We start from the raw sequence: 27325 nt of genomic DNA, 5'->3' as shown, positions 1-27325 counted from the left end.
CGGGATGTTGGGCTGGGCCAGCGCAGCAAGTTCCACCTCAGCTGCCTGAGTCTTGGGGGAGGGGCGCTAGGCACCTACCCCATGCACCTCACAGTGTCTCTGGGAAGCTAGCCAGGGAACCCCAGAAGCCCTGGGGGTGTGGGTGCAGTGTACACAAAAGCCTGGGCTGAGGCAGGCCAGGCTCAGGGTGTTAGGGTGACGTCTGTGACACAGGCACCACCCGTGCGGGCTGAACAACATTAAGTCTGGTCTGACTGCGTTGCCGGTTTATTATCCTGAGATGCACAGAGTGAACAGTGCGCCATCATAACATGAGCAAGCCCCTGGGCTTGGCATCTTCAGCGCTGTTAACAGTCCCAGAGGCCCCAACCACAGCCCCCGGGAAACCCCTCCCCGATGGATCTCCATGTTGTGGGCATATCCTGTTGCAGAGCCCGTACTTTGTGGCGTTCGTCTCTGGGTCCCTCCATAATGGTTGGTGACAGCCTCAAGCTGAGTGTACTCCAGGCTCTGTACCCATCACCCAGCTGAATCTCTCTGGCCTTCATACCTCACACTCTGGCCCAGTATGCGCACCCACGAGCCCTTCCTGGTAGGTGTTGGTGAGGGTAGGCTGTGGGGACCCAGGCTCAAGGAGGGCACTCAAGAGGCCCCAGGCACTACTTTGATCCTGATGGCTCCAGCCCTACCGCAGGAAGTGAGCTGTCATGGATTGTGGCTGCCCCCTTCCTGTTGCTGGGACACCTTTGTCCCTGTCAACAAAGGCTGTGGGGACTTGGTAGTCAGAGCCTCTGGGAACACAGAGGCAGACATGGAGAACCTGAGGCGGGAGGCTACCCAGCCCTACGTCCCCTCGGGCACCCTCGAGCGTTACTTCCCGCCCCCCCTGAATAGGTGGGTCCCTTCCCCCCACCCCTTAACCTGCAACCCTGGCGGCTGGTCTGCTGAGGCCTCCCAGGCGCACTATGCACAGGGGCCCCCCGGACTGGCTGGGTTCTTCCCTCTTCCTCCTCCCAGAAGCCAGAGTGGCTTGTGCCTGTCAAACAAGTGCTTGGGAGGCAGGAGGATCGCCAACAGTGAGCCCCGCCTCAAACAAGCAGGGGGATCCTCAGGTGGGGGAGCGCAGAGGAGAGGCCGGACAGCGTGGGGTGACCTTGGCAAAGGGCGGATGGGAAACCTGAGGCTGGGAGCAGCGGGCATCCCGGCTCAGTGCCTGTCCTTCCTCAGTAATGACTTTGTGGCCCGGAAGGGGCCCCATTCGGCACCGGCCGTCAAGCAAGACATGCGCTGGAAGTTCACGCCCATGGGAAGGGATGCGGTCGGCCAGGTGTGGTACACCGGCCTGACAAACTCGGCGCCACGCGAGGCCTGGTACATGCTGCCCGCTGCGCTGGACAGCCCATACCGTGAGGCCCACGCGCGCTGGAACGGCTGCTTCCAGAGGGGCCAGCGCGGCCTGCCTGCCGGTGAGTGTCCTGCCCCTGGCCGGGCCCACCCGTGGGTGCCGAGCTGACCATCCCTCCCCCCACCGACCTCCCCCCAGGCTACACACAGCACCTGCGGGAGACGGCCTTCTGGGACCCCGCGCTGCCCCCACAGTACCTCGCCACGGGCACGCGCTGGGGTTGCGTGCCGTGGAAGGACAGGCACATCCGTGGCAAGGAGTTCGGTGAGCTGCAGGGATGGGGTCGGGAGGGGACGGAGGGCATGGGTCACCCTGCACTCTGCTGGCAGAGAAGTCCGGGAGGCAGGCTAGGCTAGCGGGTGTCAAACCAGCAGGAAGAGCCAGGAGGCGCGCTAGACCGCGGCGGGTGGGAAGGTGAGGGGCGGCGCTGCCAGGCGGGGGGCTGGGCTCCAGAACCCCCAGCCGGAGCTGCTGAGCCGGTCGGGGGTCTGCAGTGGCCAAAAGGAGCCAGTTCGGGGTGGAGCTGCCCTGGCAGTCCGAATACGTGCCGAACCTGTCGCCGTCACTGCGGCCGCGCTACACCACGCAGGACTTCACGCAGCGGGCCGTGGAGCGCCGGTACCGGCCCACCGGCCAGCCGCTCGGGGCCATCACGCCCACGTTCTGATAAAGCCCTGCTGCCGACCCCTGCATCCACATGTCCCCATGTCTGCGTCGACGGTTGGCATGCCGTGCCCTCTGACCCCGAGCAGGTGGGGGCCGGGGTGTCTGCCTGGTAATTAGTCTCGTCGGCCTGGGGAGCCAGGAGTCAGGGCCGGTCTCCAGGGTTCCCTGAAATAAGGAGCGGGGTGGCATTGGGAAGGGCGGGTCCCAGGCTGCACCCTCCGGCCCCCACCCAAGTCACAGTGATGGAGACTCACAGGTCCGGATGCGGATGGGCCAGATGAGGAGGCTGCAGAGAGCCAGGGCAGCGGCCACACCCACGCCGCCCGTCACGGCCGCCATCACCCAGTGGTAGAAGCCGACGCAGGCCCCACAGCACAGCTCGGAACTAGGGGACAGAAGGGGGCTGAGGAACACAGGAGGGCCAGGCTGGTCCTTGGGGACTGCTGCAGTGTCCCCTGCGACAGTCTCCACGGCTCCCACCTCAAATTCTGGGGAGGCCTGGGCCGACACGTGCCCCTTGGGCTCCGTCCTACCCCAAGGCCCTGTGCCTGCCCTGCCATGCTCAACTGGCCAGGTTCTCATGGACCCTGCCAGCCTCCTGCCCAGTCCCTGAGGGCACCCCCACCCCAAAGCTCAGCCCACTCCTGCACTAGCAGTGACTGACAAGGCTGGACTCGTCCTGGGCCAGCAAGGTGGCTCGGGAGCCACACTGTGAGGGCCTGGGTGCCTCTGCCTGCCAGCTGCAGCTGGGCCCAACCAGGCTGCGTCCTCAGCACCCAGCTCCCAAGAAACTCAGCTTGTTGAATGAATAAAACTGCCCAAAGTAAGGAATGTGCCAGTCTCCCGGCGTGAGGGGCGCGGACTTACGGGCAGGGATGGAGGCTCTGCACGGCCATGACTGCCAGCCCGTTGGCTACCTTATCCGTAAAGCTCATAGCACCGTACACGAAGGCTCCGCTGTGCTGGAGGACACACACCAGTCAGCGCCCGGGCCGGTTTCCCAAGCACCGCCTCCCGGGGCTGCTCCGCCAGCCCTACCGTGTGTGGCCCAATGAGGTCAGCTGTCATGGACAGGGAGGTGACGAGGATGGTGGCACAGCCGGCACCCAGCAGCACAGAGGCCCCGTACACGGCCACGCCCAGCTTATCTGCCAGGGCCACCCAGGCTGCGAAGGCCAGGATCACCAGCAGTCCCACGAAGTAGGTCATCTAGGGAGGGAGGGGGCCCAGGCCAAGTCAGGGCCACGTGCTGGGCACCCTGCACCCAACACTGGCCTCAACCCAGTAAAAGGCTCCATTAAAACTTGTCCTGTTCCACACCCAGGACAGGCATTCTGCACCCAGCAGGACAGGCATTCGGCACCCAGGGCAGACATTACTAATCAGCTGTGCACAGCCAGGGCAGACATTACTAATTGATTACCCATTCTGCATCTAGTCCAAGCTCCCTAGCATGGTTCCAGAGTCCTGCAACCAGAGAGCCCAAGAAGCCTGGACTTAAGATTCAGGCTGTTGTCTGCCCTGGGGGGGGGGTTCCCCACCTCTGCCGCCTCCCAGCCACACCTGTCACTCACATTTCTCCCTATGCGCCTGTTGACTGGCTTCATGAGGAAGGAGGAGAAGAAGCCGCTCAAGTACATCACCAGGGGGATGGTGGCAATGAACTTCTGCAGAGGGAGAGGCAAGGGTGGTCCAGAGGAGTGGCCCAGAAGGGGAGGGGCTGCCCACCCTCACCCCCCCAACTCACTGACTCACCTTGGGCAGGCTGAGGGAGTAGGTGAGGTACATGGCAATGTAGGTCTGAGACAGGTTCACGATGAGCCTTGTGGTCATGTACAGCAAGCCCACCTGTGGGCAGATCAGCAGGGGACAGGAAGGGTCAGGGGAGCCTGGTGCACTCAGGCCCGTCAGGGATGTGAGGGCTTCCGGGGGAGGGGGGTGCTTATGGGGAAGAAATCTGGGATTAGCCCTGTCTGCCCCGGCTGAGAAATGAAAGTCGGCTGGTAATGTCTGTCCCTGGGGTGGAGTGGAGACCAGGATTTGCCCTGCATGCGGAATGCAAGGCTGTCCGTGCTGTTTGTCCTGGGTGGGGGATGGGGACTCAGCAACGTCTGTCCTGAGAAGTCAGGGGAGGAGCGATCAGCAATGTCTGTCCTGGGAGTGAAATGGAAATCGGTGACATCCACGCTGAGCTTGGAGCAGACTGTTGAATAGTCTATGCCCCGGTGTAGGAGATTGATTGGTAATGCCTGCTCTACAGTAGACTAGAAGGTAATGTCTGCCCTGGGCCCTTCTGATGGCCTTCCTCTCCAGTCTCCTTGGCCCCACAGCGTACCTGATAGAAAGCTGGCTCCCGAAGCCAGTGTTTCCAGAGCAGCAGTGGCCTGTCCGCTGGAGCCACCAGGGGACTGTGCTCGTCGGGTTCCGACCCCCGGGGCCTAGGCCGGCGCCCCTCCTTGGTCCCCAGGTGGAAGAGCAGCGAGAAGATGGCGCCTAAGCCCACCACCAGCAAGGCCAGGTTCTGGGAAGGACAGCAGGGGTCAGCCAAGGCTCTCCCAGGCTCAGGGTGTCTGGGTCGATCATGAGGCCCTGACTTACCCGAAACACAGGCACATCCTGGACTCCCAGCTGGTCCCCCACACCGATGTCCTGGCCGGAGTGCGAGGAGGCCTGCAGGTGCAGCAGCAGCCAGGCGGCGCCATACACTGTGATGTTGGCCACCACGGTGAAGGCGTACCTGCGGGGGTGGGGCGGTCTCAGGACTGGAGGGCTCCCCAGAAACCAGGCAGCAAATGCTAACTCTGTCAGCACACCACAGTCCCAGCGCCTGACGGCCTAGCAGCAGCCCTGCCGGGGAGGGTTCTCCCGAGGGATAGGCTCTAGCCCACTGCGGGCAGCGATCAAGTCTCGGAAGGGAGGGTGCCCCTGGAGGGCCCCGCCCGATCCAGTCACCCTAGGAAGCTGGGTTTGGGCTACACCTGGGATCAAGCCCACTCTGCCAGCCTCAGAAGTGTCAAATGCCTCAACTCCTAGAGGTATATTCCAGGCCAGGCACAATCGTGCTCCGGAGGCTGAGGCCGGAGGATCACAATTTAGTAAGAAAGTGTCTCAAAATACTTATATATATATATATATATAAAAGAAAATGAGCAGGTCAGAGGTGGCACAGGCAGGCAGGTCTTGAGTTCAAGGCCAGCCTGGTCTACAGAGCGATTTCCAGGACAGCCAGGGCCACACAGAGAAACTCTGTCTCAAAAAAATAAAAATAAAAAAGAGCACCGTCCCCAGCCCTGCAGTACCTGAGGGCTGTGAGCTCCACCTTCTCGTGGTCATTGGTCACCAACTCTGGGATGAGACTGAGGTGGGCAATCTGTGTGGCCGCCCAGCCAAACTGGAAGATGACAATGAAGGGTCCGTAGTAGAGCAGGGCGGCCCACTCAGGCGTGGCCTCCCCGCAGCCCAAACATGGGCTGAAGATGAACGGGAATGACAGCAGGACACAGACGGTACCTGGGATGGCAGAAGGGCCACATGGAGGGGTCAGGGGGCAACCGGACAGGCAAACAACAGAGGGGCCCAGCCTCCACCCTCTGCTCAGATGGAGAAACTGAGGCACAGGGCATGCCAGGAATCTTCCGGTCACCTTAAGTGGCCTGCTTTAATTAAGGACAGGGAGAAAGGGCTCTCAATGGAGTCCTGCTCAGGGACACACACACACACACATACACACACACACACACAATCACATCTACCCCCCGCCATGCTCTCTTTCCCCAGCTGGGCAGGAAGGAGTCTGGGGGCAGAGCAGAGCCTGTCATGGTCCAGGACACACTGGGTACCCTGCCCCGGCCTTGGCATGCTCGCCCCAGCCTAGCTGCCCCATACGCACCCTCAGGTCTCTCACGCAGCGCCCTGTGTCGTCCTCAGCCTCTGAGCCCCCTCACCCCACCCCCAGGGGCTCCTGTCTGTCTGAGCTGCTCTGTCGCCCGCCAGGCTGTAGGGGCTGGGGTAGGTAACTCCCCTCCTCAGTCCCTTCTGTGTTCAAGGCACACAGGCTAGACTGGGGACAGTGAACTCCAGGTAGGGTAATAACAAGGGGAGACATTATCACTCTGTCCGGAGAACAGCGATGGCATCACAAGCCCAGGCTGGCCTAGAAGTCCTCATCCCCCTGCCTCAGCCTCCCCAGGACTGGGTTCATTAGGGCTGGGAAGGAGGCCGAAACTCCATGCCCCCTGTGAGCACACTGTCCAACCCTTGCAGAGGCCTCTAAGTGGATGAGCCTGAGGCCTTGTGGGACAGAGAACTCTGCAGAAAGGACTCTGAGCCTTGGTCCTCTGCCTAGCACTGGGCTTCCAACTTCCCCTTCCTGCCTGGAGGTGACCTCACCACCCCCAAGCCTTGGATTGAGAAATAAAACCAACTCTCAGGAGGGGCGCAGGACAGATTCGCAGGGGCTGCCCCAGGGGGCCCTGTGGACTCTCTCCCGTGACCACACCACACCCTGCGGTTTCTGAGACCTGGTTAACCATTGGCCAGGCCAGGGTCGGGCGGGTCAGCTCCAGATGGGCAGCTCGGTCTCTCTGGTCCTTGATTAACCTAAGAGTTCTTGCCTGGTTCTGGGTTTCCTCTGGGACCGGCACCAGGAGGCAGAGGCGGTAGGCTCAGAGTCTGAGGCCAGCCTGGGCTACATAGTGACTCGTAGGCTGGCCAGAGGATGCTTCCCCTGTCCTGGTCCTGGTAGCACAGAGAAGTGGGCCCGCTGCTGCAGTGCCCATCCTGTCCTGCCTCACCTTACCTGACCAGGTGCCTCTTCAGGCTGTCCCACAGCGATGGGGTCCGGGGGCTCCTCCCCAGACCTCAGCTACTCCCTCAAGACCAACCCAGGCTCTGGGCCTTTGCAAGGCTAGGCTGGCCCAGTATCTCCCCACAAATAGGAGCCCTTTTGAGTACTTCTTTCCTTTTTCGGAGACTGGGTATCAGTAAGCCGCCATCCCCCTGCCTCATCTTCTCAATATGATGACAGGTGTGCAGGTTGTACCTTGAACGCCCATACCAGGCTACTACTGCCCCCTCTCCTCGTCCCGGAATCTTCCTGGGTCTACGGCCTCGAACAATCCTGAGAAACTAGAAATTCCAGCCCCCAGGCAAGCAGCTGCCGCCGACCTTCCAGCCTGGGGCCAGCGCTGTCTCGAAAAAAATGTCAAGAGGCCGGGCTGGGCTCTGTAATCACCACCCAGAGGAAGGGCCTGGTGGAACCTGGGATTCCACAAGGAGCAGCTTCGACGCCACGGCCAACCTCCTCAGCGTCCACCAAGAGACACTGAGGGGCACCCAGCTGGGCAGCCAGGATGTGAACTCAGGATGAAGAGCTGAAGAGCGGGTGGCTGTTTTGGAGGGACAGAGGGAGAAGGAAGGCCAAGCCACAAAAGATGACAGTCAGGGAAGGGAAAGACATGGTCCAAGATGACAGGGATCCCCAAGATGCAACATGATGGACACAGGATAACAGTCAGAGGGAGGTCAGACACAGGGTGACAGTTAGATACAGTTAGACGGACATAGGGCGAGAGGGGAGGAACACAAGGGGTAGCACAGGGGGTGGCAAGACAACGGGTGACAGCGGGAGGAGTAGACGGACAGCGGGTGACAGAGGGAGGGAGGACAGACACACATGGAGTGACAGTAGGAGGAAGGACGGACACAGGGAGACAGTGGGTAGGAGGAGACAGACACACGGGATGAGTAGACGGACATGGAGTGACAATGGGAGGGAGGACAGACACACATAGGGTAACAGGATGGTAGGAGAGACATTGGGTTACAGTAGGAGGAAGGACAGACACACATAGGGTGACAGTTAAGAGGGGGAGAACGGACACAGGGGAGGGAAGGAGAACGGGCACACACAGAGTGACAGTTGGAGGACGGCTCACCCGCTAGGTGCCAGGCCTTGCGTGGCCCGCAGCGCGCGCACGCGGCGCGATCCGCCTCGTAGCCCACGAGCGGCGTGCAGAGCCCGTCGGCAACCTGGCCGAGCAGCAGCAGCAGCCCGGCGCCGCGCGAGCTGTAGCCGCGCACGGAGTGCAGGAACAGCAGCAGGTAGGTGAACCACATGCTGGCGCACAGGTCGTTGAGGAAGTGGCCGACCCCGAAGCTCAGCCGCGCGGCGAGGGGCAGCGCCCGCGGCGGCCCGGGGCCCGCGTCGCGCGGCGGAGGCGACATCGCGGCCGCAGCCCCCACCGCCGCCCGCGCGCCGCCCGCGAGCCCAGCCGGCCGCCGCTCCCTGGAGCCGCCTCAACGGGCGAAGCCTCGGAGCGACGGCCGCGCTCGCCAATCACAACGGCGCGCCGTGCCTGTGCGTCCAATCAGCGAGCGGGGGCGTGGCCTCGGCGAGTCGGCCTCCCTACGCCCTAATACCGCCCCCTACCGGTCAGGCTTTCCTCAACGCAGTTTGTTTCTCTTTTCTTCGTATTTTTAGTTCTTTGATTAAAACAACACAAAACAAAACAAAAAAACAAAAAACAACTTTTTTTGGTTTCCTTTTCTAACACAGGGTCTCCTGTAGCCTGGGCTGGCCTTAACATCCCTGCATAGCAGGAGATAAGTTTGAACTCCTGGTACTCCTGGCTCCACCTCCAGGGTACCGGGAGGCATCAAATTTATCCTTTCAACACGAAACCTTTTTGTTTTGAGTCAGGGTCTCACGTAGCTCAGGCTAGTCTTAGGTTCACTACTGAGGAAGACCTTCAACTCCTGCCCCTCCTGCGTCCCCTCCTGAATACTGTGGGGGTCGTTGCACCCCCTTACTGGCCTTTTTTTTCTGTTTTGAGGCAGGCTCTCACTAGCCCTAAAGACCCTCTACAGCCGAGGCTGACCTTCCCTTCTCAGTCATCCAACCTCAGCATTGCAGGCCTGATCCACCGGGCCCGGACCCAGGGAACAGCGGACCCACGCACACGCCTGCCTTGGGCCCCGGCGGCTGTGGCTAGAGGCCAGCTCACTCCTTGGCTCCCTGCAGAAGGGGACCAGGATGAGACCACACACTCTTGGGTGATCCCATAAACTTCCATACATACACATGAGCCGCTTGGGGGACATATTAGTGCTAATTAATCGTTAATTACGGATAATAGTGGGGCGGGACATTGTAACACAGACGAGCCTTTAATGAGGGCTGCTGGTGCCAGCCGACCCACGTGGCTGGTGGGAGGGTTCACTCCCACGTACTGGCTTGTTCTGCCAAGCACACTCAACGAAAGGGGAAGCTAGGCCTCTGCCGTCAGCGGCCTGGTGACTCAGAGACACAGGTGCTGAACACCCCCTCAACTCTTCCAGGACCAGATCACGGGGCGTCAGTGAGACTAGTGTCCTTCTACTTCCTCTTCCTGAGATTTTATTCCTTTTTCCCTCCTTCCCCCAGGCTGGCCTCAAGCTCAGCTATGTAACTGAGGCTGGCCTTGAACTCCTGATCCTCCTGAGTGCTGAATGACAGGCCTGTGCCAGCTCATCTGCTCTTTGCAGGGTCGGGGCTGGAACCTGGGGCTTCGTGTTTTATTCACTGAACTATAGCCCCAGAAGGATTCTCTCATGGTAGCCCAGGCTGGCCTGGGCCTCAGCTTCCTCCTGCTGTACCCCCTCAATGATGGAATGACGTGCCCCATCACCGTACACAGCCTTCCTCCAGGGTTCCTCCATTGCCTAAGAACCACGTCTGTGCTCCAGCCATGTGTGTGACCCAGACATGGCGGTCACTCCTTTGTCCAGCAGAATCCCAGAGGGACCTGTGTGCGTTCCAGGCCAGCCTGGTCAACAGGCTGCGTTCCAGGACAGCCGGGGCTACACAGAGAAACCCTAACTAGAACTGAATGAATAGATAAGGACTTCCACCTCGGCTCTAGGAGGCAGAGGAGGCAGGCCTGCTTCTGAGCCAGCCCTGGGCTGCACAACAGGAGGGGGAGGGAGTCTGTGGCTCCTCGCTGGGGATCTGACCTGGGCTGGGCAGCAGATAACACCACCTCATGGCCCTTGGCCTGAGGGGATTAAAAGATAGGAAGAGGTAGGGAGAGAATGCGCTGATTTTTCCCCCCACTCCACAGGGCAGGCTCCGGCCAGCCTCTCCCAGAGACTGTCTGCCTCAGGCTTGCTGGTAATATTAGCGCTTCACCAAACCTCACAGATGTGGCAACTGAGATCCTCACCAAGCCCCTCGGCCACAGGGCAAGAAGCTTCAGCAGAGATCGGCAGGGATTGAGAGCTCTGAGGCTGTTTAACTGCTGGTTGATCCTGCCTGGGGTTTAACTTCTGATCCTGTCCTATGTCCCCACCCACCCCAGAGGCCCCATCTGCTGAGGAGGTCTCCGGTAGCCAAGGTTGGCCTCAAGCTCCCCCTGTAGCCCAGGAACTCCCGACCCTCCTGCTTCTACTTCCAGAATACTGGGGTGAATGGGTTAGCTACCACCTCCCCTTTAGTCAGTTCCTGGGGATAGACCCCAACGCAAGCTGTGACAACTCTCTGTTGCCCCAGCCTCAGCTTATTTTATTTTAAAGATAGGGTCTCATGTAGCCCAGGCTGGCCTGTAACTCTCTTCATAGCCAAGAGAAACAGTGAACTCCTGACAGGTCTGGGCCCCTGTGCGTGGCTGCCCGCAGCCTCCTGGAGCTGACTCATCAGCAACAAGCTGTCTCTGGGTTTCTGGCCCGTTTGGATTCAGCTCATATTTCCCCTGCCCAGATTCTCCTAGGAAAGCTGGGCCAAAGCCGAGGACAAGGCTCTCCCACCTCCTCCATTGTGCCTCCCTGGCTGCAGAAGTCTGTGTGAGTGTCATAGTGAGGGCACTGGGGAGCCACGGCGGGACTGAGCACAAGGCTTCAGGTCAGGCAGGATCAAAGCGGGACCACCACTGAACTGTACCTCCGGCCAGTGGAGACAGAGACAACGCCAGCTAAAGAGCCCAGCAGAGGCCGTGCTTCTGTCTAGCCTCATGAATGGAAGGGATTTGTGCCCCCGGAAAGGCTTTGGAGTCAGGCAAAGGTCAGAGAAAATCAGTTAAGAGGAAAGTTAGCAGGAAGGAATCAGTGCCGAACCCTGAGGGTCCGACAGATCCTGACAGCCTTTGAAGTGCCTCCGGTGTCCCAGCAGCCCAGGACGCCAAGCCACCCACCGGGCATCGGATGTCCTGGTGGGTGGAGTCCAGCCTCGGGGTGGGGGGCCGCTTTGATGCAGCGGGGCTCAGACCTGCTGACAGCCGGGCTATTTCCAAGGCTCTGCGGAATGTTCTGAGATGTCAGGATGGCTGGAGGGAAGAAGCCAGGCCTCATTTCCCCCACTGTTCCATAAGAGCGAACCCTCACGGGACAGAGTGCTGGGGCCTTGCTGTGGCAATATTTAATTTTTTTTTAACTTAATTTCTTTCTCTTTTTTTCCTTTTTCTTTTTTTTAAAGATTTATTTATTAGTTAATGTATACAGTGTTCTGCCTGCATGTGTGCCTGCACACCAGCAGAAGGCACCAGATCTCACTGTAGATGGCTGTGAGCCACCATATAGTTACTGGGAATTGAACTCAGGACCTCTGGAAGAGCAGGCAGTGTTCTTAATCTCTGAGCCATCTCTCCAGCGCCCTCCCCCACCTTTTTTTTTTAGACAAGTTTTCTCTGCATGACCCTGGCTATTCTGGAACTCTGTAGACCAGGCTGGCCTCAGAGAGTCTCCTGCCTCTGCCTCCCTGAGTGCCAGGATTCCAGGAGTGTACCACAGCTCGCAGCTGAAGAAGAAAGTCTTAAGAAGTCCTTGTTAGCCAGGCGAGGTGGCAGGACAGCCAGGGCTACACAGACACACCCTGACTTCTAAAAAATAAAATGAATTAATTAACTAATAAAAACAAGACAGACCCGGGTGCGAGTCCATGGTGGTTTTAGCAACCCTGGGAAGCACAGGGGACTATGGGAAGAGTTGTTCCCAGGGGTGGGGTATGTTTTCAGGTGTGGCTGGGGTGCAGTGTGGGGGACCACTTCCTCGCTGCTCGGATAGCTGATGGATCAGCTCGTCTGCTCTACACTTTTCATTTTTGGTTTTGGTGGTGGGAATGGAACTCAGGACCTTACTGAGAGTAGGCATCCTTTCTAGCCCTAAGTCACACCCCCAGCCCCTCACTGGAGGATTCTACCCCTGAGCCAAACCAAAAGACCTCCTTCTGGTTTGGTTTGTTTTGGTTTGTTATGTGAAACAGGGTTTCTCTGTGTAGCCCTGCTCTTGAAAAGAAAAAAAAAAATGTTGTTGGGCTGGAGAGATGGCTAAAAGGTTAAGGAGCACTGACTGTTGTTTCAGAGGTCCTGAGTTCAATTCCCAGCTACCACATGGAGGCTCACAGCCATCTGTACTGGAATCTGATGCCCTCTTCTGGCGTGCATGCGTACATGCAGATAGAGCATTCTTACATAAAATAAATAAAATATTTTTTTTCAAAGAGTCACTTCAAAAAAGAAAAAGCCATTGTTTCGTTTGGTTTACTAAACGGGAAGGGATAGAACCAGGACCTGCAGCTTGCAAGGCGAACTGTCCGCCACTGAGCTCTGTCCCCAGACATGACACTCACAGGGGTGTGGGGTGGTGAGGCAGGAGGCGTGCAAACCGCAAGCCCACTGTACAGAGTCAGGAGGCTCTCTGTGAGCTCAAGGCTAGCCTGGTCTACAGAACTAGAGGAGAGCAGGGCTACACAGAGAAACCCTGTCTCACATAACAAACCAAACCAAACCAAACCAGAAGGAGGTCTTTTGGTTTGGTTCAGGGGTAGAATCCTCCAGTGAGGGGCTGGGGGTGTGACTTAGGGCTAGAAAGGATGCCTACTCTCAGTAAGGTCCTGAGTTCCATTCCCACCACCAAAACCAAAAATGAAAAGTGTAGAACAGACGAGCTGATCCATCGGCTATCTGAGCACCCCACACTGCACCCAGCCACAGCTGTCTGAAGCTATACCCCACCCCCGGGAACAGCTCTTCCCACAGTCCCCTGTGCTTCCCAGGGTTGCTAAAACCACCATGGACTCGCACCCGGGTCTGTCTTGTTTTTATTGGTTAATTAATTCATTTTATTTTTTAGAAGTCAGGGTGTGTCTGTGTAGCCCTGGCTGTCCTGGAGCTTGCTCTGTAGACCAGGCTGGCCTCCACCACACAGGGATCCCCCTGCCTGTGCATCCGGAGTGCTGACGCTCTGGGCAGGGTGATCCAGGAGCCATGGTGGCCCCTGTGCCTCCGTCCTCACTGCTGCCTGTCTGTCACTGTCTCCACCCAAATGCACAGATGCTGAAACAGGAAGCCCATCCTTGTTTGACCAAACCCAGCCTTATCTAAGAAGGGCCATCTGCCCCGTCACCTGCTTGGGGGAAGCAGCGCACCATCACAGGGTCGGTAGCTTTGGAGCCCAAACCCCAGTGCATGGTGGAAACACCTGACCACCCCCAGCCCTTACTGTGGCTACCAGGTACCCAACTTTTAACCCCTGGGCCGCACCTTCAAGCTCGCCCGCTCTTTTGAAGGTTGATCTATTTCATGTTTGAGAGCACTTTCCTGGCATGTATGACTGTGTACCACGTGCTGGCCTAATCCCCAAGAAGGTCAAAAGAGAGATCCCCAGGGACTGGAATTACAGATGGTTTTTAGCAGACAAACACGAGCTGGGAATTGAACCCAGGTCCTCCGCAAAAGAAACAGATGCTCTCAACCAGCTTTCTCCAATCCTCTTCCGTTTCCCCTTGAATACGGAATGTTACAGAAGACTAAAATGAAAATCACATTTGGCAACCCAGTGTGTCGTGTGCTCTGTCCCTTCTGTTCAAACAATGGGGACCAAATTCGAGTTGTTGGCCCTCTCCGCAAGCCCCTTCGCCTGCTGAGCCGGTTCCCCAGCCCGCGGCTGTCCTTCAAAACGCTGCTTTTCTGCAAACGCTCTCAGCCCGGCTTCTCGCCTAGAGGTAGGCTGGGCTCAAGCCTGCGAGTCCTCCTGTGGTTCAGTGGAGGCTCCCCGAGTAGGAAAACCAGCGACGCAGGGTCGAGGACCGGGCTCAGACCATTTCCCAGTCCCCTGTTTACGCGGCGTGCGTTCCCTTGTTTATTTTGGCATGTGCATGCATTGCACACGTCACAACGTCACAGGACACGGTGCAGTTCAGGGGAGACCGTTCACACCTTCCACCTTGTGGGTTCCGAACTCACGTCGTCCGCTAGGTGGCAACTGCGCCATCTCACCAGACCCAGATTTTACTTATTTATTTGCAAGGTAGTGAGAAAAAGTACACCTTGCCCCAAGAGGCAGGGGGTTGCCCCTTTGGAACCTGACTCCTTCCCCAGAAGCCTACTAAAAACGTCTCCATGCCGAGGACCACTGCGCCCCTTCCCCACACCCTAGCTCGCTCGAGCCTCAGCACAGGGACAACTGGCCCTTTAAGGAGCTCCGCCCCACAGCACGCCGCCAATTGCCTCCGATTGGTCCCGAGCGCGTCCGAGCGCAGCCGAACTTGACGCACCCGCCCGCAACCTGCCCGACGGGCCTCCCACGCGGCTCCGCAGCTTTTTAGCCAATCACCGCCCGGCGCGCCGAGGCTAATCTGCATGACCCCGCCCCTTGTGGAGTCTTCGGCCAATTGGAGCTCTAGGATCGGGCTATTTGCATAGGGGCGGGGCGGGCGCGGGCGCTTGGTTGGAGCGTCGCCGCATCCCAGGTCCCGGGAAAGTTTTTTCGGAGGTGAAAAGAGCCGGGAAGTCGGGGCCTGCGCGGGGCGGGGGCTGCGGGGCGCGGCCTCCGGGACTCGATCTCACAACAAAGGATCGCGGGGCCTCCCGCTCGAGGACCTCCCCGCCCCAGGATCCGCCTCCCTCGCCCGGGCGCCCCAGGCACTGGCCTGGGGTTCCCATCGGGGTGACAGGCGAGACCCCCTGACCTCTGCCGGCCTCTGTTCCAGGTCCCGCCCAGCCCAGAGAGGCCATGTCCCACGGTCCCCGGCAGCCAGGCGCGGCCACCGCGTGAGTGCGCCTCCCTGAGCCTGTCCCCACCCCGGGTACCCCTGGACCTGTCCTGTCCCCACCCCGGGTATCCCTGGACATTTCCTGTCCCCATCCGCGGGTAATCCTAGACTGCCGTGCCTCCACCTGGGAACCTCGGACATTCCCTGTCGTTACTCTGGGTATCCCTGCTTTGGGAACCTCTGGTCCTGTCCTGTCCTGTCCTGTCCCCTATCTACCTTATCCCCAACTCCTGGAACTTCTAGTCATGGCCTGTCACTATTTGGGGATTTCTGGCTCTAGGGTCTGTACTCCCCCAGAAGTACCAGGGCATCCGGTGGTCGCCCTAACTCATCCTGTTCGCAGACTCTAGGACCCCCTTGAAATCCCTGGGCTGTCCCCACCGTGGTCTCTGACCCTTGGGTCCTCAAGCCTTGGGGATCTGCGTGCTCCCACACGCTTCTCTCTTCTCCAGCCATAAGAAGTGGATGGGTAGGTATGGGGAATGCTTCTGGCGCTGGGGGATGACCCTGTTTTCCCGTGTCCTCAAGACCTGCGGGAGGCAAGACGCCGGGCCAGCACGGGGCCTTTGTAGTGGCTGTCAAACAGGAGCGCAGCGAGGGTCCCCGTGCCGGAGAGAAGGGGTCCCAGGAGGAGGAGGTGAGTCCCCACCAGAAAGCCTCGCCCCTGGCTTCGCAACAGGAACCTCACAGGCCCATACCGTATAGGCCCTCCCACTGAGTAGCAGGAGGCCACGCCCCAACCTACCTGTCAGCGTCTTCAGGCCCACCCATAGGATGCTCAGTCTCGGCCCAGAATTCTGACCCTTGCTCTGCAGCCCTGCCCCTAAGATAGGCCCCGCCCACACGCCCCGACACAGCCTCCTCCTGCAGCCGGTGAAGAAGCGAGGCTGGCCCAAAGGCAAGAAGAGAAAGAAGATTCTCCCCAACGGGCCCAAGGCCCCGGTCACGGGCTACGTGCGCTTCCTGAATGAGAGGCGGGAGCAGATTCGCACCCGCCACCCAGACCTGCCCTTTCCTGAGATCACGAAGATGCTGGGCGCTGAGTGGAGCAAGCTGCAGCCATCAGAGAAGCAGGTGGGGACCAGGGGAGCCGGGGAGGCAGGGACAGGAGGGTCCTCGAGGCTCCCGGGCAGCAGGGCAAGCCTCATGAGAGAGTTCCGGGTTCAGTGAGAGACTCTGAAGAACGAGGTGAAGAGTGATACACTGCACACACTTGCGCACATACAGGCACGTGCAAATTGTACGGCTATCAAAGAAACATAACACAAGCCACACACCAGCCTGCACCCATTGGACATGGAAGTTGGGGGGCAGAGAAAACGCCAGAAGTCAGTTAAACCCGGAGAGGGAATGCTCTCCAGGGGTTTGCTGGAAGGAGGCATGGTGGGGCCTTCGATGGGGTCAGTACAAGCGGAGGGGGTCCTGGCCCTGGCTCCCTGCCTTCCTCTGGACTGGCTTGGTCTGTCCCCTCCCAGCGATACCTGGACGAGGCGGAGAAGGAGAAACAACAGTACTTGAAGGAGCTCTGGGCATACCAGCAGTCAGAGGCCTACAAGGTCTGCACGGAGAAGATCCAAGAAAACAAAATAAAGAAGGGTCAGTGCCCCACGGGGTCGCAGGCGGGGACCCCGCCCTGGGAGGTCCCTGGAGGCCTGGCTGACGTGTCCTCCTCCCTCCCTCCCCTTCAGAGGACTCCAGCTCTGGGCTCATGAACACCCTCCTGAATGGTCACAAGGTAGGGGCCTCTCTGGCCAGAGAACGTGGGGGAGAAGATGCTGATGGTTGTAGTTAGTGAGGGCCACTCTAAGGAGGAAGGGACCATGACCACTTACGGTCAAGATGTACTCCACGGAGTACACGGAGACACAGAAACTCTGGGATGTGCGTAGCTAGGGTAAAGTCACTGCCCAGAATGCTCGGCATCCAGGGCTCCGCCTCTAGACACATGAACACAAGGAACTGAAGGTTTTTTTTTCATTTGAGAGAGGGCCTCCTGTAGCCCAGGCTAGCCTAGAACTTACTGTGTGGCAGAGGATGGCCTTCAACTCCCCATCTTTCTGCCTCTGCCTCTCCGGCTGAGGGATGACAGGCACAGTGGTGCAGCCCAGAGCTCTGTGCTGAGGAAGCGCTCCACCCACCAAGCCCCAGCCCTTCCTGTGGCTGCCTTGGTGAGGTGGGCTCGGCGGCTCACACTTGTGCTCCCAAACACGTGGGAGCCTGTGTTAGGAGGGTTTCGGCAGGTTTGAAGCTAGCCTGAGGCAGAGCGAGACCCTGTGTCAGAAAACATAAACACAGCCAGGTGGTGGCTCTAATCCCTGCACTCAGGAGGCAGGGGCAGGTGGATCTTTATAAGTCCAGCCTGGTCTACAGAGAGAATTCCAGGACAGCCAAGGCTACACAGAGAGACCCTGCCTGGAAAAACCACACACACACACACACACACACACACACACTACACATGTAACATAAACACGAAGGGGAAAAAAACACCACAGGAGGCAAACACAGAAAGTCCTGGCTCCAGCCTAGCGTGTCTCAGGGTTAAGAACACTCAGTGCCTCCTGCAGAGGATGGGTTCCATTCCCAGCACCCCCATGGCTGCTCACAGCTGCCGGCTCCAAGGAATCTGCTGCCTCTTCTGGCCTCTGTGGGTACATGACCGGCAGGTGGGCACACACACACACACACACACACACACACACACAGTGAAAACAATGGCAACAGAAGCAGGCTCAGTGGTCCAGGAGACCTTCCAGGCCCCAGAGATGTGGCTTACCACCAAACTCATTGCCGTGCCCCAGGGTGTGGACTGCGATGGCTTTTCCACCTTCGATGTTCCCATTTTCACTGAAGAGTTTTTGGACCAAAACAAAGGTGAGAATTTAGTGGGCCCTGTTGTTGAAGCGGAAATGGGAGTGTGGGAGTCAGGCCTGGAAGGTGGAGGGGCCGGGGATGGTGGAGGATGGAGAATAGAAGGAAGATGGGGCCAGGGCTAGAGTGTGCCTGGAGTCAGGCTGGAGGGTGGGATAGGATTAGGGATGGAGGGAGATTGGGTTCAGGGCTGGAGGGGGGTGGGGTCAGGGATAGAGGGGCCTAGGGTTGGTGACAGGGTCCAGGATGAAAGGGTATGGGGTCAAGGGTGAGGCCAGGAATTGGGGGGATGGGGTCAGGGGTGAGGCCAGGAATGGGGGAATGGGGTCAGGGGTGAGGCCAGGGATTGGGGGGATGGGGTCAGGGGTGAGGCCAGGGATGGGGGGATGGGGTCAAGGGTGAGGCCAGGAATGGGGTCAGGGGTGAGGCTAGGGATGGAAAGGAGGTGTGGTCAGGAGTGAGGCCGGGGATGAAGTGAGCGCAGCCCTCCGGGACAGGCCAGGTGGCTGCGGGATAGCCCTAGGCTCTGACTCCCGTCTGGCAGCACGCGAGGCGGAGCTGAGGCGCCTGCGGAAGATGAATGTGGCCTTCGAAGAGCAGAACGCGGTGCTGCAGCGCCACACGCAAAGCATGAGCAGTGCTCGCGAGCGTCTGGAGCAGGAGCTGGCGCTGGAGGAGCGGCGCACGCTGGCGCTGCAGCAGCAACTGCAGGCCGTGAGGCAGGCGCTGACGGCCAGCTTCGCCTCCCTGCCGGTGCCCGGTGCGTGGCCCCGCCCCCTGGCCGTCGCCCCGCCCCGCCCTCCCCGCCGAGCCCCGCCCCGTCCTCCCGCCGAGCTCCGCCCCCGGCAGTCAGCCCGCCCGCTCCCGGCCGTCGCCCCGCCCCGCCCCCTCCACAGGCCGCGCCCCCGGCCCCGCCCCTCACTGACTCGGTGGCCCGCAGGCACCGGGGAGACGCCGACGCTCGGGACGCTGGACTTCTACATGGCTCGTCTGCACGGAGCCATCGAGCGCGACCCCGCGCAGCACGAGAGGCTGATCGCGCGCGTCAAGGAGATCCTGGCGCGGGTGGCCAGGTGCGGGGCGGGGGAGGGCGGGGCGGGGGGCGGGGCTCGGCCTCGGGGGCCTCCTCACCTGCCTCCGTCCCACAGCGAGCACCTGTGACCGGCCCGGGAGACGCCCCTCCCCGCCCGCCCAGGAAGAAGCTGCACCTTGGGGTCCCAGACCCCCCTCGGATGAAATCCTAACAGCATCCCTGTAGCCCAGGACCCCACCCCAGGTCGCAGAGCCCAGGAGGACTGCCTACCTTGCAGGAACGGAGCAGCCGCCGAGGCCCGACTTGGACACCCCGCCCCAAGCCCCTGTGTGAGCAGGACCCACCCCGGGTCACCGCGCAGGCACTGACTGCCCCGGCACAGCCCGGGGGAGGCTGCGGTCCAACCCCACCCCCAGCGCCTTCCTTCACTCAATCCGGACTTTTCAGCAAGTGTTCAATAAAAACCAGTGGGTTCGCACTCTCTTGTGTGGCTTTGGAGAAGGGGCCCGTCCCTTCACCCTGCTCCAGCTGCGGTGGCCGGACCGTGTCCTCCCACCTCCGGCAGTCACTACACTGTTATCAGGTGGGGAAACTGAGGCATAGCTGGGCTGCGGTCTCCCATCGCTCTGTCCCCCCTGAGGTCCTCCGTGGGTCAGGGGCTGGGGACTGCTGGCCACAGTTCATCCAGCCCCGTCTCCAGCCTGGACCCCGTCCATCTCGGAAACTTCAGTTTTAGTCGAGCGGTGGTGGCGCACGCCTTGCCTTTAGTACCAGCACTGGAGAGGCCGAGGCAGGGGGATCTCTGTGAGTTCGAGGCCAGCCTGGTCTACAGAGTGGGCTCCAGAACAGAAGTCCTGACTTAAAGGGACAAAGAGCAGCGCCCATCACTGAGTCCTCTGCCATCGCCCTGTCTAGTTCTGGAACGTTCCTCGAGCCCTGACTGCGTGAGCCTCGCCGTGGAGGAGTCCCGGCCTCCGCCGCTTCCTGTCCTCACGTCTGGCTCCCTCAGTGAGCACCGCGGCGTGCCCCCGCACCAGGCGCGCGCCCAGGCCCGAGTCGCTCTGCCCCGCCTGCCTTGTCTGCTTCCTGTTAAGCCATCCATGTTCACGCCCCGGGGCAGGAGATAACTGTCCAGGATAACTGGCTCAAATTCGAGAGAGGCTGCCAGGGCGCTGTTTAATTAATGAGATAGTAAGGGTATCCTTAAAACCTCGCCCAGTTCCACACACACGCCGCGCCAGTGAATCTATCCCCCAAGCCTGACCCAGCCCTCCCCCCCAGAACCTCCAGGCATGACCGTATTAGGAATTAGGGCGACGGCTGTAATTAAGTCCAGTGAGGTCACGTCGGGGCAGAGTGGGCGCCGGGCCAAGAGCGAGTGTCCTTTCGAGAGAGGGGCAGTTGACACAGGCGTGTGACGACAGAGGCCAAGGACAGTCGGGGCCTTCCAGAGTAGAGGAAGGCCTCCCGGAGCACGGGGGGGATGGGTTGAGCCAGGCACAGGAGAATGAATTCCTCCTGAGTTTGTTTTGTGACAAGGTCTCCGGCAGGCAGCTGGGGCTAGCCTCCAGGGTAGCCAAGGATGGCTTTGCTCCTCCTGCCTCCACCTCCCCAGGGCTGGGCCTTTCTCTGTCTTATCTAATTTTTATTCTCTGTGCACTGGTGTTCTGCTTGTATCCATATCTGTGATGATGCCAGGTCTTGGAGTTACAGACAGTTGTGAGCTACCACGTGGGCGCTGGGAGTTGAATACAGGTCTTCTGAAAGAACAGGCAGTGCCCCCCCCCCCCCTTTTGGTGTTTTCCAGACAGGGTTTCTCTGTGTAGCCCTGGCTGTCCTGGACTCACTCTGTAGACCAGGCTGGCCTCGAACTCACAGAGATGGACCTGTCTCTGCCTCCCTAGTGCTGGGATCAAAGGCGAGCGCCACCACCACCTGGCTCACCAAAATCCTTTTTCCAGGGTTGTTGGCAGGCAACTTTAATTCCAGCCCTGGGAAGGCTGAGGCGGGAGGAGCAGGAGGGGTTCAGGGTCCTCCTCCGCCGCATAGTGAGTTCTAGGCCAGCCTGGACTACAGGAGACCCTGTCTCAGAGATGGAGCAAAAATTGTGGCGGGAGAGATCTGGAAACAGCGGCGGCAGGGAATCTTTGAAATAAACAGGTGAGCAACAAGTCACTGGGGGCCCTGGGGACTGAGCCCCAGAGGAGGGCGCAGCTTGTGCAAGGGCCCTGGGGCAGGGCGGGCGCAGGGTGGCGGCTGAGCAGGCCGAGGGGCGCAGGAGCGACCCTGGAGCCGCAGGGGGGCGCTCCGGGGGAGGGTGTGGGCGGTGGGCTGTGCCTGGAGCGGGAGGGGAGGAAGGGGAGGGAGGCCGGGGCGGGGCTGCCCCGGCCGCCCGGCCTGGACGTCGCCCGGAGCCGGGGGCCTCCCCTGTTGTTTGCGGGTCCCCAGGGAGGGCGCGGCTGGCCCTGGCGGGCGGTTTCACCTTCCCCGGGCGGCTCAGGTTCCCGGATCCGCTTACGGCCTGCTCGGCTGCCGCGGCCGGGGCGGGAGGCGCAGGACGCGGCGGACCCGCGCGCCATGGACAGCGCTGCGCCCCCTGCGCCCCGCGAGCCCGGGGCCGCCGAGCCCCCCGCCCGCCCGCGCCCGCGCCTGGTGTTCCGCACGCAGCTCGCACACGGCAGCCCCACCGGCAGGATCGAGGGCTTCACCAACGTCCGCGAGCTCTACGCCAAGATCGCCGAGGCCTTCGGCATAGCGCCCACCGAGGTGAGCGCGGGCCCCGGTCCGACCCGGGGTCCCCCACGCCAAGAAACGCGACGAGACCCCGGGGGTGGGATCCCCACGGCCGCCGAGGACCCGACCCAGCCTGCAGGAAGCCCGTGCGGCTGACGGGTGGCAATCAGCTCAGCGGGCAGGGTGCTCAGGGCAGGGTGCTCAGGGCAGGGTGCTCAGGGCAGGGTGCTTGTGGCTCAGCGGGCAGGGTACTGGGTGCTCAGGGCAGGGTACTCGGTGCTCGGGGTGCTTGTGGCTCAGCGGGAAGAGCACTCACTAGCGTTCTGACCGCCTCGCTCCATCCCCCACACAGGATTAAGCAGGTGTGCTGATGTCATTCCACCACTGGAGGACTAGCAGGCCACCTGGTAGCCTAGAGGGTCAGCCTGCGCTCCATAAGACTTTGCACGAAAAAAAAAAATCACTTTTAATTCCTTGAATTGCATTTTCTTGTTGTTCGGTTTTTTGTTTTGTTTTTGTTTTGTTTTGTTTTGTTTTTTGAGACCTTGTAGCTCTGGTTGACTCGCTCTGTAGCCCAGGCTGGCCTCAAACTCGCAGAGCTGCCTGCCTCTGCCTCCCGAGTGCTGGGATTAGCGGCGTGTGCCACCGCTTACCATGTTTTCAGTTTGTTATATGTGGGGCTGGCAGAGCGGACATCGGAGGCTGAGGGGCAGTTTGTAGGGTCAGTTCCCGCCCCGCAGAGCGGCTCCTGCGGGCTGGCAGGCTGTCTGGAAGGCCCTTGGCCTGCCCGGCCGTCTTGCCTGCTCCCGTCCCTTTGTTCGTTCATTTAATTAAGATAATATCTCACCCTGTAGCCCAGGCTGGCCTGAAACTCTGTAACCCAAGCTGGCTTCTAGCTTGCAGCAATTCCCTTGCCTCAGCTTCTGGGGTTACATTTCTGAACCAGGATGCTTGGCTGTTTTTTCTGGGGGGGCGGGGAGTGGATGACTCTCAGTCATCCTCCTGCCTCAGCTCCTGAGTGCTGGGATGACAGGCACAGAGCATGGCCGCGGTTAGGTCAGGCCCTCTTGTTCACAGGTGGGCGTTGGGGGCGGGAGGAGCTGCAGCCCCATGCGGGCCACGGGTGCCTCTGGCCTCCAGGGGGCGCGCGCAGAGCCAGTCTCTCCCTGAGGGGTGTGTGCAGGCTTCGTCATGGCTGATCCCGGGTCCCTGTCCTGTCTGGGCAGATCCTGTTCTGTACCCTCAACAGTCACAAGGTGGACATGCAGAAGCTGCTCGGGGGGCAGATCGGGCTGGAAGACTTTATCTTCGCGCACGTGCGTGGAGAGACCAAAGAGGTGGAGGTCACCAAAACGGAGGACGCTCTGGGGCTGACCATCACTGACAACGGGGCCGGCTACGCCTTCATCAAGGTGCCTGTGGGTGTGTGTGGGAGGTTTGTGCTCCTGTCTGGAGGCCCTGGGGTGGTGGCCGGGCGGCCCCGTGAGCGGCTGTGGTTCCCCGCAGAGGATCAAGGAAGGCAGCATCATCAACAGGATTGAGGCAGTGTGTGTGGGCGACAGCATCGAGGCCATCAACGACCACTCCATCGTGGGCTGCCGGCACTACGAGGTGGCCAAGATGCTGCGCGAGCTGCCCAAGTCCCAGCCCTTCACCCTGCGCCTGGTGCAGCCCCGGAGAGCCTTCGGTGAGGGCGGGCGGCGGGCTGCAGGCTGGCCCCAGGCCACGCGAGGCAGGTCCCCCGGGTGGCTTGGAGCGCCCCATCCTGGCCCGCTTTGCAGCGATCTCTAGGGTGTGCCAGCGATAGGCCGATCTAGAAGAGCTTCTCAAGCTTGGCGATGGGAGCACTGTTTTGGGGTGCTTCCTGTGTAGCGTGCTGAGCTTTTCAGGGTGCCGGGCAACTTCGCTCCTCAAGGTTGGACGGCCATGCGTGTCCCCAGAGGAAGAGTAATAACTCACTATGGGATTCTAGAAAAGCCCCACCCTGACCCCGCCCCCGTCCCTCACTGGAAGATTCTAGGCGGGGTTCCACCTCTGACCACGCCCACAGCTCCCTAGTCCTGCAACAGCTCTCCAGAGATTGAGGCAGGCAAGCCCTGAGTTCAAGGTGAGCCTGGGCTATGAAAGAAGAAGACCTGTTTGCGGTGATCGCACACACGTTCAATCCCAGCACTCAGTAGGCAAGTGGTCTCAGAGTTCGAAGCCAGCCTGGTCTTCAGAGCAAGTTTCAGGACAGCCAGGCTTACACTGAGAAACTCTGTCTCAGTAAAACAAACAAGCAAACAAAAATAAATAGACATAAAAAAGAAAACAAATGTGAAGAACGGCCCACACAAAACCACACATCTGTCCCTGCCTTGTCTGCTCCAGATATGATTGGCCAGAGGAGCAGGAGCAGCAAGTGTCCTGTGGAAGCCAAAGTCAGCAGCGGGAAGGAGACGCTGCGCCTGCGCTCCGGGGCCCCTGCCACTGTGGAGGAAGCGGTGAGTGGCCGCAATTAAGGCTTGTCAAGTCCAGACCTGTCACCGCAGCACTCAGGAGGATGGTCACGAGTTCAAGGCCAGCCTGGGCTTCTGAGCAGGACCCTGTATCAATAAGAGCCTCAGTTTCCCGGCTTGTGCAGCGGGTACAAGTTGGAGGACGGGACAGCAGGGAGAGGTCCAGGTCACAGAGCCCAAGGAATGGCCCCTACTCCTGGCCAGAGCAGCAGCAGCAGCAGGGGCCGCGGGGACCCCAACTTACCTTTACCGTGGGGCTGTTTTACACTCGTGTGCATGCGGAGGTCAAAGGTTAGCGTCTGTGTCTTCCTCTCTCCCCAACTTTTAGTTTTTTAAATTGCATTAATTGCTTTATTACATTTTGCCCCGGGTTATGTGTGCGCGCGCTGGTGCGGATGAGTGGCTACACCACTGAAGAAAGCGGTTCCAGTCTCGGGGTCCCGGGGGCGGGCCTGGTGGGCGTCGCCCTCGGGCTGGGGGCGTGGCTCCCGCCCCTCACTCAGCGGCGTTCCCGGTCTGCAGCCCAGCGACGTGGAGGAGGCGGCGGCGCGCAGGGTGGACGACCTGCTGGAGAGCTACATGGGGATCCGGGACCCTGAGCTGGGTAAGCGGCGCGGGTAAGCGCGGGGCCCCCGGCGCGGGCGTGGGCGCGGGCGCGGGCGCGGCGGTCCGTCCTGCCCACCCCGTCCTCCTGCCCCTCCCTGCCTGCCTGTCCATCCCGTCCCTCCGTCTGTCCGTCCGGCCCTGCAGCGGCCGCGGTGGTGGAGACGGCGCGGAGCTCGGCGGGAGCGCAGGCCTTCGCGCGCGGCCTGGACGCCGTTCTGGGCGAGTTCGCCTTCCCGGACGAGTTCGTGGTGGAGGTGTGGGCGGCCGTCGGCGAGGCCCGCGACGCCTGTGGCTAGCGTGTGTGGGAGGCCGCAGCCCTGCGCCCAGCCCCCTGCCGCAGCGCCGCTCCAGAACCCAGGACAGCCCCGAGACAAGGCCCGGCTCTCGAACCCGCCCCAGTTCCGCCACCCAGGCCCACCTCAAGGCCCAGCCCAATGCTAGCACCCAGCTCAGCCCCGACGCCCGGCCTGGATCCAGAACCCGCCCCGGTTCTGTGACCCAGGCCCAGCCCGAGGCCCAGCCTGCTTCTGGAACCCCAGTCCTCTCTGAAATCCAGCCAGGCTTTAGCACCCAGCCTGATCCTGGGATGCAGCCTGGTTCCAGAACCGAAGTCAGCCCTGAGGTGCCGGCTGGCATTGGAACCCAGGACGGCCCTGGGGCCCAGCGTTGCTCCGGAGCCTATCCTGAAACTGAAAGCCAACCCGGCCCTAGAGCCCAGGCTGGCCCTGAGTCCAGGCCCAGTTCTGGAGCACAGGGCAGTCCTGAAGACCACAGCAGCCCCAGAGCCCAGGCTGGCCCTCAGGTCAGGTTCCACTCGCAGACCAAGGCTGCTTCTGGAACAGAGACAGGCCGTGAGGGTGGGCCCAGTTCTAGAACACAGGCACACCCAGACAGAAAGCCCTGCACTAGAGCACGGCCAGGCACGGGGCCCACGCCCCATGCCGGAGCCCAGGTCCCGGCTGACCGTCAGCCCTCCAAAGTCCAGCCAGGCCCTGCTGCCCGGCAGCCGCGCTCTGGAACCCCGATGAAGAGCCAGCTGGGCTCAGAGCACCGCCCCAGTCCCGAGTCCCGGCAGCCAGGTCCCCAGACCCAGCTCAGGGGTGAAGCAGTCGCCGGGGAGGGCCGGCCCTTCTCTGACGCTTGGAGAGGCTCTGGAGGAACCGCTGACTCCAGACCCCACCCAAGGTCTACCACACCGCTGACTGATGGGACCCAAGCCCGCTCACAGAGCCAGGCACCTCCCCGACCCCTGGGCAGTGCAGGCAGCCAAAGCCAGGCTGCTGCCCCCTCCAGACTGAAGCCCCAGCCCTGCCCCTCAGCCAGGCCACCCCCCAGCACCTCCCAACGCCCCACACCCCCAGCTGGCTGCAGCGATGGGTCTCGCTCTGAGGCCCAGCCAGGGGACGGTCCCCACTCCCGAATGCCATGCACCCCAGAAGCGAGGCCCAGCTCCGGGATGTTGCCGGCCACCAAGCTCTCCCCACCCAGAAGGCATGCCAGCTCCAGGACACAGTCCGATTCTGGGACCCAGACGGACTTCCAGGCCTGGCCCAGCTCCGGAGCCCTCTCGGGTTGTGCTAGCGATCAAGGGTCTCAGTCACAGCCTTTGGCAGAGAAGGAGCCCGGCTCCAGGGCCTTGTCTAGTTCTGGGGACAAAACTCAGCAGCCGAAGACAGCTGGAGCCAGCTGTGTCCCCAAGGCAGACGCAGGACAGCGCCTTGACCCTGGAGTCCACTCGGCCTCCAGAACCCAGTTCAGTTCTCAGGTACCAGCATCCAGAGCTCAGCCCAGGCTGGCAGAGGCGTTGAGTTCCAGAACCAGGCCAGGCCCCGGCCCCAGCAGTTCTGAAAGTCAGCCCAGCTCAGGAGCCTGCCCCCTCAACTCTAGAGACAGCAGCAGCCCTCAGACCCCAGGCTTTGAGCCCAGCACACAGCCTGCTCCCCTGGCCCCACCTCAGTCTCCAAGCCCCTCGCACCCAAGAGCTCCCACCCCTGCCCTTAGCAAGGTTGCTAGGCCCCAGCCTCAGGAGGAAACACGGGCCACAGCCAGCCCCAGGCCAGGCCCCTCAGCCTCTCTCCTGAACCGCGGCTCCTGCGCCCCCAGCGCCACCGTGGAGAAGCCAGCCCTTTCTCCCAAGCCCCAGCTGGGTCTCCCGAAGCCCGTGTCCCCCACCATATGCGTCACTCCCAGCCCCGCCCCCAGGCCTGGGCCCCTCCCTCACCCCAGCCTGTAACCCTGTGACCGGACTCATCCCAGTAGGAGGGCAGGAGGGTGGAAACTGAGGCTTGGGTTTCAGGGGCCGGGCTGCAAATCCGGCGTAACGGGACCTGGCCAGGCCACGGGAGCCTCGGGAGGCTCCTGGGACCTTGGTGGTGAATAAAGGAGCCGCGTGCCCCCACAGTCGCCTCTCTCCCTTTGCCTGTGGTCTGCACGGAGCTGCGGGGCGGGGTGGGGGGAGGCAGATGGACGCACAAGGGACGCTTGGCTGAGCA

The 27325-nt window shown here is 61.0% G+C and overlaps 4 protein-coding genes and 1 long non-coding RNA gene across 8 annotated transcripts; 3 read left to right on the top strand and 2 right to left on the bottom strand.

The window, feature by feature from the left end:
• Positions 1 to 251: 251 nt before the first annotated feature.
• Mfsd12 (major facilitator superfamily domain containing 12) lies at positions 252 to 8393 on the bottom strand. Of its 2 annotated transcripts, none has more exons than XM_021636849.2 (10): positions 8008 to 8393; positions 5371 to 5581; positions 4670 to 4808; positions 4407 to 4592; positions 3827 to 3919; positions 3646 to 3738; positions 3110 to 3280; positions 2939 to 3033; positions 2326 to 2456; positions 252 to 2236 (listed from the first exon to the last, which is right to left on the bottom strand). In XM_021636849.2, exons 1-10 carry the CDS (start codon positions 8294 to 8296, stop codon positions 2214 to 2216), a joined length of 1431 nt encoding a protein of 476 aa, XP_021492524.1. In that variant the 5' UTR covers positions 8297 to 8393; the 3' UTR covers positions 252 to 2213. The 2 variants fall into 2 exon arrangements, with proteins under 2 accessions (XP_021492524.1, XP_060227151.1); XM_060371168.1 differs by lacking the exon at positions 8008 to 8393 and adding an exon at positions 7113 to 8000.
• Positions 569 to 2902, top strand: Tektip1 (tektin bundle interacting protein 1). The gene is made up of 3 exons (XM_021636850.2): positions 569 to 1466; positions 1544 to 1669; positions 1900 to 2902. Exons 1-3 carry the CDS (start codon positions 569 to 571, stop codon positions 2070 to 2072), a joined length of 1197 nt encoding a protein of 398 aa, XP_021492525.1. The 3' UTR covers positions 2073 to 2902.
• A 6356-nt stretch (positions 8394 to 14749) lies between the features above and the next one.
• Positions 14750 to 19474, top strand: Hmg20b (high mobility group 20B). The gene is made up of 10 exons (XM_021636898.2): positions 14750 to 14812; positions 15030 to 15090; positions 15621 to 15729; positions 15963 to 16166; positions 16568 to 16688; positions 16781 to 16827; positions 17894 to 17966; positions 18508 to 18723; positions 18904 to 19036; positions 19112 to 19474. Exons 2-10 carry the CDS (start codon positions 15053 to 15055, stop codon positions 19122 to 19124), a joined length of 954 nt encoding a protein of 317 aa, XP_021492573.1. The 5' UTR covers positions 14750 to 14812; positions 15030 to 15052; the 3' UTR covers positions 19125 to 19474.
• Positions 16160 to 17471, bottom strand: LOC132648769 (uncharacterized). The gene is made up of 3 exons (XR_009587178.1): positions 17114 to 17471; positions 16925 to 17029; positions 16160 to 16573 (listed from the first exon to the last, which is right to left on the bottom strand). It is a non-coding gene; the product is annotated as an uncharacterized LOC132648769 (long non-coding RNA).
• A 1036-nt stretch (positions 19475 to 20510) lies between the features above and the next one.
• Gipc3 (GIPC PDZ domain containing family member 3) lies at positions 20511 to 27269 on the top strand. Of its 3 annotated transcripts, XM_060371162.1 has the most exons (7): positions 20511 to 21156; positions 21497 to 21762; positions 22956 to 23141; positions 23236 to 23416; positions 24100 to 24212; positions 24750 to 24844; positions 24978 to 27269. In XM_060371162.1, the coding sequence occupies exons 2-7, from the start codon at positions 21574 to 21576 to the stop codon at positions 27064 to 27066; spliced, it is 2853 nt and encodes a 950-aa protein (XP_060227145.1). In that variant the 5' UTR covers positions 20511 to 21156; positions 21497 to 21573; the 3' UTR covers positions 27067 to 27269. The 3 variants fall into 3 exon arrangements, with proteins under 3 accessions (XP_060227145.1, XP_021492506.1, XP_060227146.1); XM_021636831.2 differs by lacking the exon at positions 20511 to 21156 and having other exon boundaries at positions 21362 to 21762; positions 24750 to 24831; positions 24978 to 25278; XM_060371163.1 differs by lacking the exon at positions 20511 to 21156 and having other exon boundaries at positions 21367 to 21762.
• The last annotated feature ends 56 nt before the right edge of the window (positions 27270 to 27325 follow it).

The sequence above is a fragment of the Meriones unguiculatus genome, chromosome 17, assembly GCF_030254825.1.
Source record: "Meriones unguiculatus strain TT.TT164.6M chromosome 17, Bangor_MerUng_6.1, whole genome shotgun sequence".
Lineage (NCBI taxonomy): Eukaryota > Metazoa > Chordata > Mammalia > Rodentia > Muridae > Meriones > Meriones unguiculatus.
Note: the sequence above shows the minus strand (reverse complement) of the source record. Positions and strands in the feature narration are given on the sequence as shown.